Below are 14124 nucleotides of genomic sequence, written 5' to 3' on the forward strand. Positions count from 1 at the left end.
AGTGGGTAGACATGTCCTCCCCCAGGGGATCTTCCCAACCTGGGGATCGAACCGCATCTCTTAAGTCTCCTGCATTGGCAGGCGGGTTCTTCACCACGAGAGCCATCCTATGCATAAGTTCGAATCATTGTCACCGTTCTGCCAAAGAAGGAGACTCGGGCCACCCAGCTTAATCAGCTTGCCCGAGGCCCCACAGTCAGGAAACAAACAGGAGAGTGATTGCAGGGTGAACGGGCTCCCGTAGGCCCTGTTCTTAACCAAGGAAACTGGTCTTTGTTTGAGAACGGGCTGTCTGTCCCAGTCAAGTGCTAAGGCAGAGGGAAGTTTCAGCAAACTCCTGAGACTAGAGCCTGGGTCCGTGTAGCTGGCACAGCTTCCCTGCGCAGGGCAGTGGCTTACGGATTGCCTCGGGCAGTGGCAGAAGGGTTTGGACCTGGCTGCGGGTGACCTCCGTCAGAGGGGGACCGAGCCTGGGGCTGCAGGAAGCGTCTGAGACCCTGGGATGTAATGTGTAGACACTCAGGAAGAGCTTCTGGTTGTGGAGGATTCTCCAGGGAGCGGGAGAAATGCTGAAGCCAGGGAGCCTCTGCGAGGCGACAATGAGAGGCCGGCAAACAAGAATTCTCCTGTTTCAGCTTCAGGTTGCCGGTTTATGTTGGAGATTTACATCCGCTGGCATCTATGGTTCTCCTTTGACCGGATGCGGAGTCCTACAGGTGGTAGTGGTGACCGCTCAGTGTTTAGAGGAGCCCCTGGTCCGCTTGCCCAGGCGGGGGCTCCTGTGTGTCCTCCATCCGGGGGTCCTGCCCCGGGCTCCTCGAGGGAAGCTCCCAGCTCCTCCCTCTTCCCTTCCTCCACGTGGAATCAATTACGGGGCCCGATGATTTTACCTCCCAAACATCCTGCAGCAGCGTCAGTGCTATGTGTCTGCCAGACACATTTCCTTTCTGCTGGGCTCCCGGCTCGACTACACTTTATAGACGCCCCCGGTTAGGTGGGGCTGAGAGCCTGAGCTCTGGCCACCGGGCTGCCTGCTGCAGATGTGGACCATGCCAGGCCCGACCCCAAACCTCCCGCCGGACCCATCATCCTGCTCCTTCCCTCCCCTGCTGGTCCTCGGCAGGGTACAGGGGGAGCCTGCTGGGCCCAGGGAAGCCAGGACCCCTGGACGGGGTAGTCTGCATCCCTGAAGGACCTTCACATGCCCTCCCTGCCTACACCCAGGCCCCATCAGGCCCAGCTGGACGCAAGTATGAATGAGCGACAAACTCATACGGCCTGCTGCTGAGATCTGAGGGTGTTTCCTCCAAGAGGCACAGCCCCTGACCTGAGCAAGTTTATCTTCAGTTAAATTTTCCTTTGCAAACCTAACACCGTGCTCGTTACTGACTTTACAGTTCTCTCCTCAAGCCCTGGGTCCTCAGCCACTATCACCACCCTCATCCAGCCTTGTGCATCACAACTCTATCTCCTGAGGCAGAGTGAAAGTGAAAGTCGCTCAGTCCTGTCCGACTCTTTGAGAACCCATGGACTATATAGTCCATGGAATTCTCCAGCGCAGAATACTGGAGTGAGTGGCCTTTCACTTCTCCAGGGGATCTTCTCAACCCAGGGATCGAACCCAGGTCTCCTGCAATGCAGGCAGATCTTTACCAACTGAGCCACAAGGGAAGCCCAAGAATACTGCAGTGGGTAGCCTATCCCTTCAATGGCACCCCACTCCAGTACTCTCGCCTAGAAAATCCCTTGGACGGAGGAGCCTGGTAGGCTGCAGTCCATGGAGTCACAGAGAGTTGAACACAACTGAGCGACTTCACTTTTACTTTCACTTTCACTTTCATGCATTGGAGAAGGAAATGGCAACCCACTCCAGTGTTCTTGCCTGGAGAATGCCAGGGATGGCTGAGCCTGGTGGGCTGCCATCTATGGGGTCGCAGAGTCAGACACGACTGAAATGACTTAGCAGCAGCAGCAGCAGCCTATCCCTTCTCCAGGGGATCTTCCTGACCCAAAAATCGAAATGGGGTCTCCTGCATTGCAGGCGGATTCTTTACCAACTGAGCTATGAGAGAAGCCCGCTGAGGCAGAGTGAGTCACCTTAAACAACTCAGATCCTGTCGCTCCTCAGTGCAAATCTTCTCATGGGCCTCCGATGCATCTCACATGCCGTCGGGTAGGATATGGCCTTCCCAGGCCGGGCCTCGGTCTACAGTGCCAGCCTCGGGTGAGATTTCTGTGGCCACCCCTGGACCTGGAGTCGGGGAGTGCAGCGCTCCTGTCCGCAGGGATGTTTCTCTCACCAGGTCTAGAACATCCTTCCTCTGCACACCTCTCCCTCCCTCTGTTGGCTGACTTCCCTGTCCCCTCATCTGGGGCGGTGAGGAGTTAGACCAGACAGTCTGTCTGCATGGCATCTCCTGCATCTCAGGTTAGATAGGAAGGGATGTCTTGGGATGGCTGTGCTGCTGAAATGTGGCGAGCCCTGCCCTGGAGGAACAGGGTGGAGGGTCTTCGGTGATGCTCACACCAAAGGTGCTTGAGGACACAGACCCATCTCCATGGTTGTCACACTTCTCAGAAAAGGCCAACCCTGAATTCAACTGAGAGTCTAGATCCAACAGACCAATTTACAGAAAACAGAGGAGACTTCCTTGGAGGTCCAAGGGTTAAGACTCCACGCTTCCACTGCAGGGAGCACGGGTTTGATCCCTGGTTGGGGAACTAAGATCCTACATGCCACAGCCAAAAATCAAAAATAAATCAATAAGTGGGGTCAAGATTTTAAAAGAAGGGAAAAAAAATAGAGATGACAACGAACATGTCAAGTGATACCACAGGGAGATGTACCTGCAAAACAGACTGTGGGACAAAGGAGCCTTATTTTTCAACAAAAGATTGCCACCCCCTCGACCCCCAAAAGAGAAAAAGATGAGGGAGAAATCACAGATTAAAAACCTGGGAAGATTCAAACCAACCATTGCAATTATAGAGCTTATGGGGAAAAAACAACCAATTAAAATTTTATAAGGTAATCAGATATCAATGATCCAGTAGTCGTGTACAGATGTGAGAGTTGGTCCATAAAGAAGGCCCATAAAGAAAGCGTTATGCTTTCAAACTGTGGTGCTCGAGAAGACTCTTGAGAGTGCTCTGGACAGCAAAGAGATCAAACAAGTCAATCCTAGAAGAAATCAACCCTGAATATTCATTGGAAGGACTGATGCTGAAGCTGAAGCGCCAATAGTTTGGCCACTTGATGTGAAGAACAGACTCATTGGAAAAGACCCTGATGCTGGGAAAGATTGAGGGTAGGCGGAGAAGGGGATGACAGAGGATGAGATGGTTGGATGGCATCACTGACTCAATGGACACGAATTTAAGCAAACTCCAGGAGACAGTGGGACAGGGAAGCATGGCGTACTACACTCCATGGGAGTCACAAAGAGTCAAACACAATCGCAAAGAGTTGGACACAACTTATCAACTGAACAACAACAACGGATATTGGTTATGGATCAGATATTTGATGATATTAAGTAAGACATTATTGCTAATACATTGATGTGATTAATACCATAGTTATGTTTTAAAACAAGAGTGCTTATAACTCAGAAATACATACTGGGATATTTATGGATGAAATATTATCTGGGATTTGCTTCAACATATTTGGAAGGAGAGAAAGTGGGTAAGGATGTTAGTGGACACATTTGACCATGAGTTGATAATAACTGAATCTGGGTAATGAGTATAAAGGGTTTCATTATATACATTCTTGCTACTGTTTTATAGATTTGAAAATGTCCATAATCAATGATGAGGATGATCCCTCATTTTATAGAAATGCTCACCCCCAAGGTTTACTCTTTTTTTAAACATTTATTAAATCGATTTACAATGATGTGTTAATTTCTGCTGTACAGCAAAGTGATTCAATTAAACATATATTATAAAAAAAAAAAAAACATATATTATACATATACATTCTAGATTTCCTTTAAGTAGTGGCCCCAGCACTTGAAATTTTCAGAAAGTTCAGCCTCCACCTCTTTAGGAACAGAGCTCTTTGAAGGACACCTGTCTTCATGGACAAGAATCCCTGAGGCACAGCTCAGGTAGGTGGCTCTCGCCTTCTCTCTCTTTTTTCCTCATTGTATTATCTGCTTCCCAGCGACCAGAGATTATCCACAAGCCACAGGGACCTGCTGACTCTTCCTGTCTGGCTCTCTCTGTGTGGTAGCATGTTCTGAATCACTGGCTGCAGTTGTTGTTCAGTTGCTCAGTTGTGCCTGACTCTTTGCGACCCCATGGACTGCAGCACGCCGGGCTTCCCTGTCCTTTGTTATCTCCAGGAGTTTGCTCAAACTCATGTCCATTGAGTCGGTGATGCTATCTAATCAGTTCATCCTCTTCACCCTCTTCTTTTGTCTTCATTATTTCCCAGCATCAGGGTCCTTTTCCAATGAGTTGGGTCTTCACATCAGGTGGCCAAAGTATTGGAGCTTCAGCATCAGTCCTTCCAATGAATATTCAGGGTTGATTTCCTTTTGGATGGACTGGTTTGATCTCCTTGCTGTCCAGGAGACTCTTAAGAGCCTGCTCCAGCAACACACCTCAAAAAAGATCCTTGCTCCTCGGAGGGAAGGCTATGACAAACCTAGACATTGTATTAAAAAACAGAGACATCACTTTGCTGACAAAGGTCCATATAGTCAAATATATGGTTTTTCCAGTAGTCCTGTAGGGATGTGAGAGTTGGATCATAAAGAAAGGTGAGCACTGAAGAACTGTGAGCAATACTGAACACTTATTTTAAGCCACTGAGTTTGGGGGTGGTTTGTTACTCAGCAGCAGCTGACTAATACAAACACATGCACAATCTGATTTTTGTCAGTTGCTTATATCAGCTATTTAGTTCCTGTGAGCAACTGAGTTAGGAACCTTGAATTAGATAGAGGTTTTCAAACTTTACTGTGCTTAAGAATTGTCCAGAGAGTTTACTTAAAATACTGATCCTGGGCCTAACTTCTAGAAAGATTAAGCAGATAAAATGAGCCCCTGACATCTGCATTTTGACCAGCATGTCTGATTTTGGTACAGATCATTCATGAAACACATATTGGAAACCATTTGCTCTGGAGAACACTAAAACTGTGATGTAATCACAAATATTACCTCTCCTTAATATCAGGAAAGAGAGAGAGTGGATTTTGGCCAAAGAAGGGTAAATGCTTTGTCTGTTATGTAAAGAGAAAGATGTTCCCCTCCCTGGTGTCTGAGACTGCATTTTGCTGTCAGTACTATTTCTTTTTTTTTTTTTTAATATTTATTTATTTTTATTTGGCTGTATTGGGTCTCAGCTGCGTCATTCGAGACCTTTTGTTGCCGCACATGGACTCTCTCCAGAGCGCCTGTGCTCAGCAGCTCTGGTGCACGGGCTTAGTTGCTCCAGGGCATGTGGGATTTTAGTTCCCCAACCAAGGATGGAACCCAGGTCCCCTGCATTGCAACGTGAATTCTTAACCACTGGACCACCAGGGAAGCCCCAGTATTGTTTCTTCATTTACATAAGGAAATGTTTCTTCTAAATCATATAAGAGGTTTATGATCAAATGCATAAATAACAAAATCTGGATATAATTACAAGAAGTTGACTGGTGGCTGAGGAATCAGGCAAAGAGGGATTAGCTAGAGGTAAACAGCAAAGACGGAGTGGGAGGTCAAGGTCGGGGGCGGGGGGAGCTTAAAATGTAGAAAACAAGTAAACAATGACAAGCTGTATAATAGATCCTGGAAGCTCGGCAATGCGACTGCCTGCTTTCATTCCCATTGGGTCAGTGAGGTGACTACTGGTCATCCCACCAGTTCATTAAGGGCCCATCGTGTGCCAGACACAGTCCTGAAGCTGGCCCCCACCAGGGAGAAGGACAAATATTCTTCTCCTTGTGGAGCTTACATTCCTATGGGGTGAGGGGACACAGATGACAAACATCGTAAAGAAAATTTACATCAGATGGCATAGTGGGTTGATTTGTGTTCCCTGCCCCCTCCCTCTCAAAAAAAGATCTGGTCAAGCTCTCCCCCTGGGTACCAGTAGCATGCGACCTTATTTGAAGATAGGGTCACCACAGAGGTAGTCAAGTTAAGATGAGGTGAAGCGTGAGCCCTAATCCAAGGTAAATGGTGTCTTTGTAAGAAAGGAAAAGACACACAGAGAAAACTTCATGGAATGCTGGAGGTAGACACTGGAGAGATGTATCCACAGCCTGAGGAACACCCAGAATTGCCAGCAACATCTAGGTGGCACAGCGGTAAAGAATTAGCCTGCCAATGCAGGAGATGCAAGGGACGAGGGTTTGATCCCTGGGTTGGGAAGATCTCCTGGAGTAGGAAGTGGCAACCTGTCTGGCATTCTTGTCTGGAAAATTCCATGGACAGCTGAGTCTGGGGGACTGCAGTCCCTGGGGGTCGCAAAGAGTCAGACGCGACTGAGCACAGGCACACACTTCAGAAGTTTCTCCCCTAGAGCCCCCCAAGAAAGGCATGGCCCTGGCGACACCTTGATTTCTGATTTTTAGCCTCTGGGATTGTGAGAGAATGAATTTCCGTTGTTTCAAGCCATCTGGTTTGTGGTATTTTGTTATGTGGTCAAGGAAACTAATGGAGATAAATGCTAAGGAAAACAGAGCAAGGAAGGGAAGAAGAGAATGCTGTGGGTCAGGTTTGCAGTTTAAACAGAGCCACTTGGAAGTCCTCCCTGAGACCTGAAAGCAGGGCGGGACGTCTGTGGTAGGAGCGTCCCGGGCAGATGGAACTGTAAGTGCAAAGGCGGTGTGTCCACTGCTTGTGGTGGAGTAGACGAGGTGACCAGACAAGGCAGGGACATGCAGGTCATAGTACGGCTAAGTGAGAAGCAGAGCCCCCAGAGGGTTTGGAGCAGAAAAGTGGCATGATTCTTATTTATTTAAAATCAGCACTTTCTCTTTTTTAAGGCTCACTTGGGTGGCTGTGGGGAGACAATGCCAAAGGGGGAAAGAATGGGTTGGGGAAAGCCAGCTAGAAGGGACTGTTTAGGTTAAACCTATGGAAGCTTGGGGCTTCCCAGGTGGTACTAGCCGTAAAGAACTGGCCTGCCAACGCAGGAGGCACAGGAGATGCCCCCTTTGACCACTGGGTTGGGAAGACCCCCTGGAGGAGGGCATGGTAACCCACTCCAGTATTCTTGCCTGGAGAATCCCATGGACAGGGGACAGAGGAACCCGGCGGGCTGTGGTCCATGGGGTCACAGAGCCGGACACAACTGAAGCAACTTAGCATAACACATGGAAGTTTGAAGGGGCTGTGGGTGGAGGGTGGGGTGGATGGAGGCTTTTGGCCGTTTGGCAGGTGAAGACTAGAGGGTGTATTGGCTCTGGAAAGAGGAGGCTGGGATGACTCTGAGGGCTTTGGCCTGAGTCACTGGAAGCAAAGAGTTCCAGAATAACAACTGACTTGTTTTGTGTATTTTCTGTGGTTTATTTAACTGGACATGTTCTAATCCTTGATCATAATTTCCACATGTACCATATACAGGTACTGAGCAATGTCTGAACAGAAATAGCCACTTTTATCAAGTAACATCATTTGAGGGAAGGAAAAAAAAAAAAAAACCCAAAAACCTCGGTATGCAATATACGGACTTTTTCATGTTGGTAGGAGGCTTCCAGTGTCAAGCATTTAGCGCAGTCTACTCATCTGAGATACCAACGAATACGAGACCATTTAAAATTTGCTTTGTTCCGACAGGTTTGACGGGAAAGGCGTCCAGGCTGCGGGGTTGAAGGAGGCGAACAGCCTTAGGGCCCTGGCTCGGCCAGTGAAGTCGCCTGGTCCAGGAACGCCCTCCCTGGGTCGGGCCAGGCCGGGTGGGGCCGCCGGGTCCGGCAGGCAGTTTTAGCTCCCCTGGCACAAGCAGACTCGCTCTGGACCTCACCGAACGTGTGTGGTCAGCGGTGTGTGCCAAACACCGCCAGCGTCAGAGCGCCGGGCTCAGAGCACCCTGTGGACACGGGAACGCACAGGGCAGACGGCTGGGCGAGTCGCTGATGAAGCCTGCGGACCCCGGCCCAGCTTGGAAATCCCAGGCCACCGCGGCCTGCTTCCCTGATGGGCAGCGCCGCCGGGCCGGCCTCGGGAAATCGCACAAGGGAGCTAAGCTGCAAGCTTAAGCTTTCTCTTTCCCCACAGAAAATCATTTTTAAAAGCATAACAACGGCAAACAAACAAACAAAATAAGCCTGTGAGACGGGTTGTGTATCTTTCTTTGGAAACAGAGTGGAAGAGAGAAGCTGTGAATATTCAAAACGATTCCTGGTTAGTAAGATGGGGTATGAAAAACCTACAACTCGTATGAGTTTTTGAATTCAGAGAAGGCTTAGCACCACGGGTATGCGCTTTAGGCGTTACAGTCACAACAGAAATTCAATGTTAACACCTAAGGCTTCTGTGAGGGTGAGAAACGACTTAACATTTATCTCTTCAACTACGAAATGAGGATAACGAAATGAGGATAACAATGCCTACCTCACAGGGACGCTGACCTTAGCCCACCCCGGCAGTCCATAGCATTGTTTGCGTTGTTATGAGATTCATGCTTCATTACTTTTGCTATGATTTATTACTATGTAGCTCTTTTTATGTCTCCTAAAATTTGGGGGGGGGGGCGCGGGGAGAATCTAGATGTATTTAATTATAATATTAAAAATTTTAAAAAAAAGCCTGTGAGGAAACCAGCAGACGAGTGTCCCCCTCCCCCACCCCCCGCAGGGTGTGGGACCGGCTCCACAGAAGGACGCCGGCGAGCACGTGGGCGGCGCCGACACCAGTGACCGCAGCGTGACCGGCCGCCCGCGGGACCCTGATGGACGCGAGGGGGTCTTTGGGGCATCTCTGTTCTGCCCCTGGTGCAGCGACCGCCCCGCCGAGAGGCCGGTCAGCTCCCTACGTATGGCCGGCGGGCTGGCCTACTGAGGGCGAGGACGCGGAAACGTCCCCCACGGGCGGCACCGGACTCGGGCTCCTGCGCATGCGCTGCGCGGCCTGGAGGCCGCCGGGCACCCAACACGCATGTCTCCACGCCTCGGCCTGCGCGTGGTGGAGGGAGGTGCGGCCGGCGGATGCAGACGGGGCCGAGGGCGGTGCATCGCCCCCCGCCGCAGCCCCAGTCTGGTCTAGAAAGGCCCACGAAGCCGGCGCCCCCCTCTTTCCAGCCCCTCCCCCGTCGCGTATCCTTCCGACGCGGTGCCCCGCCCCTATCTCCTTCTCTCGCCCCACTCCCTCTCCACAGATGGAAGGGAACGCCAGCGCGCAGGCGCGGTAACCCAGGCGGCGGTGTCTAGTGAGGATTTGAAATCGGCCGCGCGTGCGCACTGGCGTCCGGGCCCGGGCACGGGAGGCCGCGCTTCCTGCCCGCCCGCCCGCCCCCGCCCCCCACCCGGCTCCCTCCCCGCCCCTCATTGGAGCGGAGGCGGCGGCGGCGCCCCCTCCTTCCCCCGCGCCCCGTCGCCGCCGAGCGTGTCTTTTCGCCGCCGCCTCCGCCGCCGCCGGTGCTGCTGGCAGGGACGCGGAGCTAGCGGCGCGAGCTCGCCTGAGGGCTCGGCTCGCGGCGGCGGCCGCCCTCCCGCGGGTCCCGGGCCGCGCGGCGCCTGGGCCCGCCCCCCTCCGATGGCCTCCGCCGCCAGCCCGTGTGGAACGCCGCCGCCGCCGCGGCCCCCGCGCCGCCTGAAGGCAGCCTGACAGGCCTTAGCAGCACCGCCGCCGCCTGCCCGGGGCGCTCCCCCTCTCCTCAGAGACCGCCGCCGCGAGCCGGGACCCCGACGGGAGCCGCCGCCGCCGCGAGCCGGCCCGAAGCGCGGCGCAGGCCCGCCCGCCCGTGCGTCCGTCCCCCCGTCCGTCCGTCCGTCCGTCCGTGCGCGGCGCGGCGCGGCCCGGGGGCGGGGCGGGCGGGCGCGCGGGCCCGCTGGGCGGGCGCGTGGATGGATCCGCGCGTGGCCTGGATCCAGCCGGAGCAGAAGGGGCCGGCCAATGCCCTGTGGATGCAGATTTGGGAGACCTCGCAGGGCGTGGGCCGCGGCGGCGGCTCGGGCTTCGCGCCCTACTTCTGCCTCAACTCGCCGGCGCTGGACACGGCGGCCGCGGCCGCGGCGGGGACGGGGGCGGCCGGGCCGGGCGGCGGCGGCGGCCTGGGGGGGCCAGCGCTGCCCGCCGCGTCGCCCCCGCCGCCCCCACCGCCGCCCATACCCGGCACGGCCGCACTGCCCCCCGCGCTGCTGACGGCGCTCGGGCCCGCGGCCGAGGGTGCCCGGCGTCTGCACAAATCGCCGTCGCTGTCGTCCTCGTCCTCGTCGTCCTCGTCGTCGTCCTCCTCGTCCAACGCCGAGTCGGGCACCGAGAGCCCCGGCTGCTCCTCCTCGTCCTCCAGCAGCGCGTCGCTCGGCCGGGCGGGCGGCGGCCGCGGCGGCGCCTTCTTCCACTTCGCGGACGGCCCCCCGAGCGCCCCCAACGGGCACGCCGGGCCACGCGGGCCCGCGCCCGCCGGCTCCCCGCCGCCGCAGCACCAGTTCCACCCGGGCCGCCGGAAACGCGAGAACAAGGCCAGCACGTACGGCCTCAACTATCTGCTGTCCGGCAGCCGCGCCGCCGCTCTCAGCGGAGGGGGCGGCCCCGGGCCCCAGGCGCCGCGGCCCGGCACGCCGTGGAAGAGCCGCGCGTACAGCCCGGGCATCCAGGGGTGAGTGCGCGCGGCGGGGCGCCGGGGCGGGGGTGGGGGGGGCAGCCTCGGCCGCGAGGGGTCTCCCGGGGCTGCGCCTTGGGCGATCGAACGTCCCCACCCGGGGCTCCCACGTCGTTTGGAAGGTGGGTGTCGGAGGCTGACGTCCGACTCTACGACGAGCCTTTTTAGTTTCTTATTTTCATATTCAAAGTATAAACGGGCGGTGTGTCGAGATTCTAGAACTAACGGTGCAGGAAAGGGTCCGCTGCGTTCTGCGCGTGCAGGTGTTTTTCTTTTCTCGCTGGCTAAACTGGAAAGGGGGAGAAGGAAACAGCAATCCACTACAGTATTCTTGCTGGACAGAGGAGCTTGGCGGGCTATAGTCCATGGGGTCGCAAAGAGTCGGACACGACTGAAGCCACTTAGCAAACAAACTGGAAAGGAGGTCGCATACTTTCCAATATACCCCACCCTCCAACCCCAGCCCCGCCAGGTTAGGAACCTTTTGTCAAATGGGATGCAGAGGGGTGTTTTATGTTAACTTGCAGAGGCTTTTTAGTATTGTCGGGAACTTGAATCGAGTTGAAGGCAAATGTTGGTTAAATGTTAACTTTTTTACCCCCCGCGGAAATCCATTTAGAACAGGACTAGATTTTTTTCGGTAACGATACAGTTTAACCAACAACGAATTTAGAAACGACTTTCTGGTGAAGGGGCTTGCATATTGTGGTTTAATTTTGTGCCAAAATTGCCAGATAGCGTCATCTGCAGTTTTTTTTTTAATGTTAGTAGTGTTCAGAAAAGGTAAAAAACGTTTGTAGCAACTGGTTATTCTCCAGGAAGTGTCATCTCTATTTTAAGTATTCCCACTGTAAAGTAATTAGCCTTCAACTAATAAAAATAAATGGAAAAAAAAATAAAGAGTCCAAGACTTAGCTGTGGGGAAAAAAAAGAAGTATTTCCACATCAGCCTAATGGGGATTAGAGGTTCCTTTTACAGTTAGAGCAATTACAGAGGCCAGGACCTGTGAGGAAGGTGGGGGTGTGTGTGGGAGCTGTCCCAGGTGAGGCTGTCTCAGGTGTGAGTGCTACTTACCCAGCCCTGTGCTTTTCTGAGCACCTGGAAACAAGGTATCCATAGGCAGGTTTTTTTTTTTCCCCTCAGCATTTTAGGATTTAAGTTCTAAACTTTCTTGTACAGTTGGGAGCTGATTTGGGGGTCACCTAAGGATCTTTCAGGGTGTTATGGTTGTAAAACATTAGTTTTATAAATCCCACAGTTGCTTGGTATTGGGGTTATTTGTGAGAGTAACTGTTTATCTCTTCGGTCTGTTTATTCTCTTCTGAAGTGTGTTGTGAAACCTAAGTTGATACTACTTTAAAGCATGTGTGATACACAGTAATAGCTGCTCTTTCTGCAACTTGTTTCACCGGGTGTGGGTTGGAAGCAAATTATTTGCAGGAATTCCTGAAGCCTTTTGAGCTAGGGCTTCCCTGGTATTTCAGCTGGTAAAGAATCTGCCTGCAGTGCAGGAGACCCTGGTTCGATTTCTGGGTCAGGAAGATCCACTGGAGAAGGGATAGGCTACACACTTGAGTATTCTTGAGTTTCCCTGGTGGCTCAGCTGGTAAAGAATCGCCTACCATACTGGAGACCTGGGTTGGATCCCTGGGTTGGGAAGATCCGCTGGAGAAGGGAAAGGCTACCCACTCCAGTATTCTGGCCTGGAGAATTCCATGGACTGTATAGTCCACAGAGTGGCAAAGAGTCTGACACGACTGATCGACTTTCAGTTTGAGCTAGTACTTCAGCTCCACGTAGGAGTCCCACCTCCTCTTCCTCTCTCCCTCCGGTTGTTACTCGGGGAACTTTCTGCGCAGAGGTGGTGGGGGTGGCTGTAGGTTTCCAGCCTGTCTCCTCCCCGGAATTGACTGTGTCTGAGCCCTAGGAAAACAGGAGGGTGTGTGGTCTTCACCTGTAGAGCTCCAGGTGTGATGCTCTTGTGGGACTTGCTCAGGCTCTGCAAGCGGTGTCCTCGCCTGTAGTTTCTAGTAAGCTTGGGCACACGGGTTGCTGTCGCTTTTCTTAAGGAGCCCACGACCTGCCAGGTGCTGTGCTGGCATCTCGGGGAGGGGTCGGCGTGGGACACAGCCTTGTGACGCTGACTCGGGGGCACCCTCTCGGGCTGCCGTCCTCTCTAGTGAGGTTTGGTCAGGGCCCACCCCACGGACCTCCCTCGCCCCGCTTAGGTTAGAGGCCGAGCTGACACCTTGCTTGCCACTCCGGGCCTAGCCTGGGATCTCCGATCCCGCTGTCGGGGGCCTGCCTCCTCCACCCCCACCAGCCCGTTGGAGCTCAGCTCCGCATGATGCAGAGCTGAAGAGTGGGCTCCAAAGCCGCCAGGTGCTCTGCCTTTGAGCCCCTTAAATAGGTGGGGTTTTTTCCTCTTTGTTGTCTCCCCTTCCTTGACCGTCTCCGTGGGTGGGCCTGGGTCTGTCCACTCTCTTCCATCCCTGCTTAGGGGAGAAGACTGCTCAGATTGCCCACTCTGTGCCTGGAAGGGCGAGTGTCCAGCGCCTGGTTCCCTGCTCTGAATCCTAGTGGCCTGCCGCTTCAGAAGGGCAGAGAGGAGGCGGAGTGCACCCCAGCAGTGGTCCAGCTGGTGGGTTTGCCTGTGGGGGGAGGAGGGAGGCCTCCCCGATGGTCAGTCATGTCTGCGGGCCTGCTGGGCTTCTGGGAACTCACCTTTGGGTATGGAGAAAGAACTATGTCTGGAACTTGCTCCTGGTCACCAGCTTCTCTGGAGTGATGAGGAAGGCCACCAGAAGATCTCTTCCTTGTGGCTTAGAAAGGGAAGGAACTGAGATCAGAGAGCCGCTAGTCCACCCAGCAGACAAGACTCTTGTTGATGAGAAGTTGCTCAGCCCGTGTGGTCTCCGGACAGCATTTCTGGAAGGATGGTGTCCGCAGTCCTCCAGAAAGGGCTCACACTTGCTGGCGTGGCGGGAGTTTGAGTGGCATCCATGGAACCCCACTGGGCCTCTTCCTGGCAGCCCCTGTAGCAGCCGGCACCATCCCTTCTTTCTTGGGGAGCTTTCTGCCCTTGGGAACTCAGCCTGATGGCTGCCTTGAGAGATGGCCAGCCTGTCTTCATCCTCGAGGAAGATGAAGAAAAAGCAGGTGAAAGCAGATGGGAGTGAGGGTGAGAACTCAGCGTGGCGGTCGTCAAATGCTTCTTTTGCAGCTGCCGTTGCCTCTAGTTCTTAGTCTGTTTCTTTGGCTGAATCTCAAGTCTTTGGGAAGCTGTGTGGGCAGTGGGAGGGGTGCTCCCTGCTGGGGCTGCTGACCTGGAGCTGCAGGCAGGCGGCAGACA

The 14124-nt window shown here is 53.8% G+C and overlaps 1 protein-coding gene across 2 annotated transcripts in view; it reads left to right on the forward strand.

Annotated features, from left to right (window-relative positions):
• Window positions 1-9497: 9497 nt before the first annotated feature.
• Window positions 9498-14124, forward strand: part of TENT4A (terminal nucleotidyltransferase 4A) — a 41644-nt gene continuing 37017 nt past the window's right edge. Inside the window, exon 1 of one of the 2 annotated variants that reach the window (XM_043489128.1) lies at window positions 9498-10768. In XM_043489128.1, the coding sequence (XP_043345063.1) occupies window positions 10014-10768 (755 nt within the window). In that variant the 5' untranslated portion in view covers window positions 9498-10013. The remainder of the gene's footprint in view (window positions 10769-14124) is intronic. The other variant, XM_043489127.1, reaches the window with a different exon arrangement.

The sequence above is a fragment of the Cervus canadensis genome, chromosome 16, assembly GCF_019320065.1.
Source record: "Cervus canadensis isolate Bull #8, Minnesota chromosome 16, ASM1932006v1, whole genome shotgun sequence".
NCBI classification, from domain to species: Eukaryota; Metazoa; Chordata; class Mammalia; order Artiodactyla; family Cervidae; genus Cervus; species Cervus canadensis.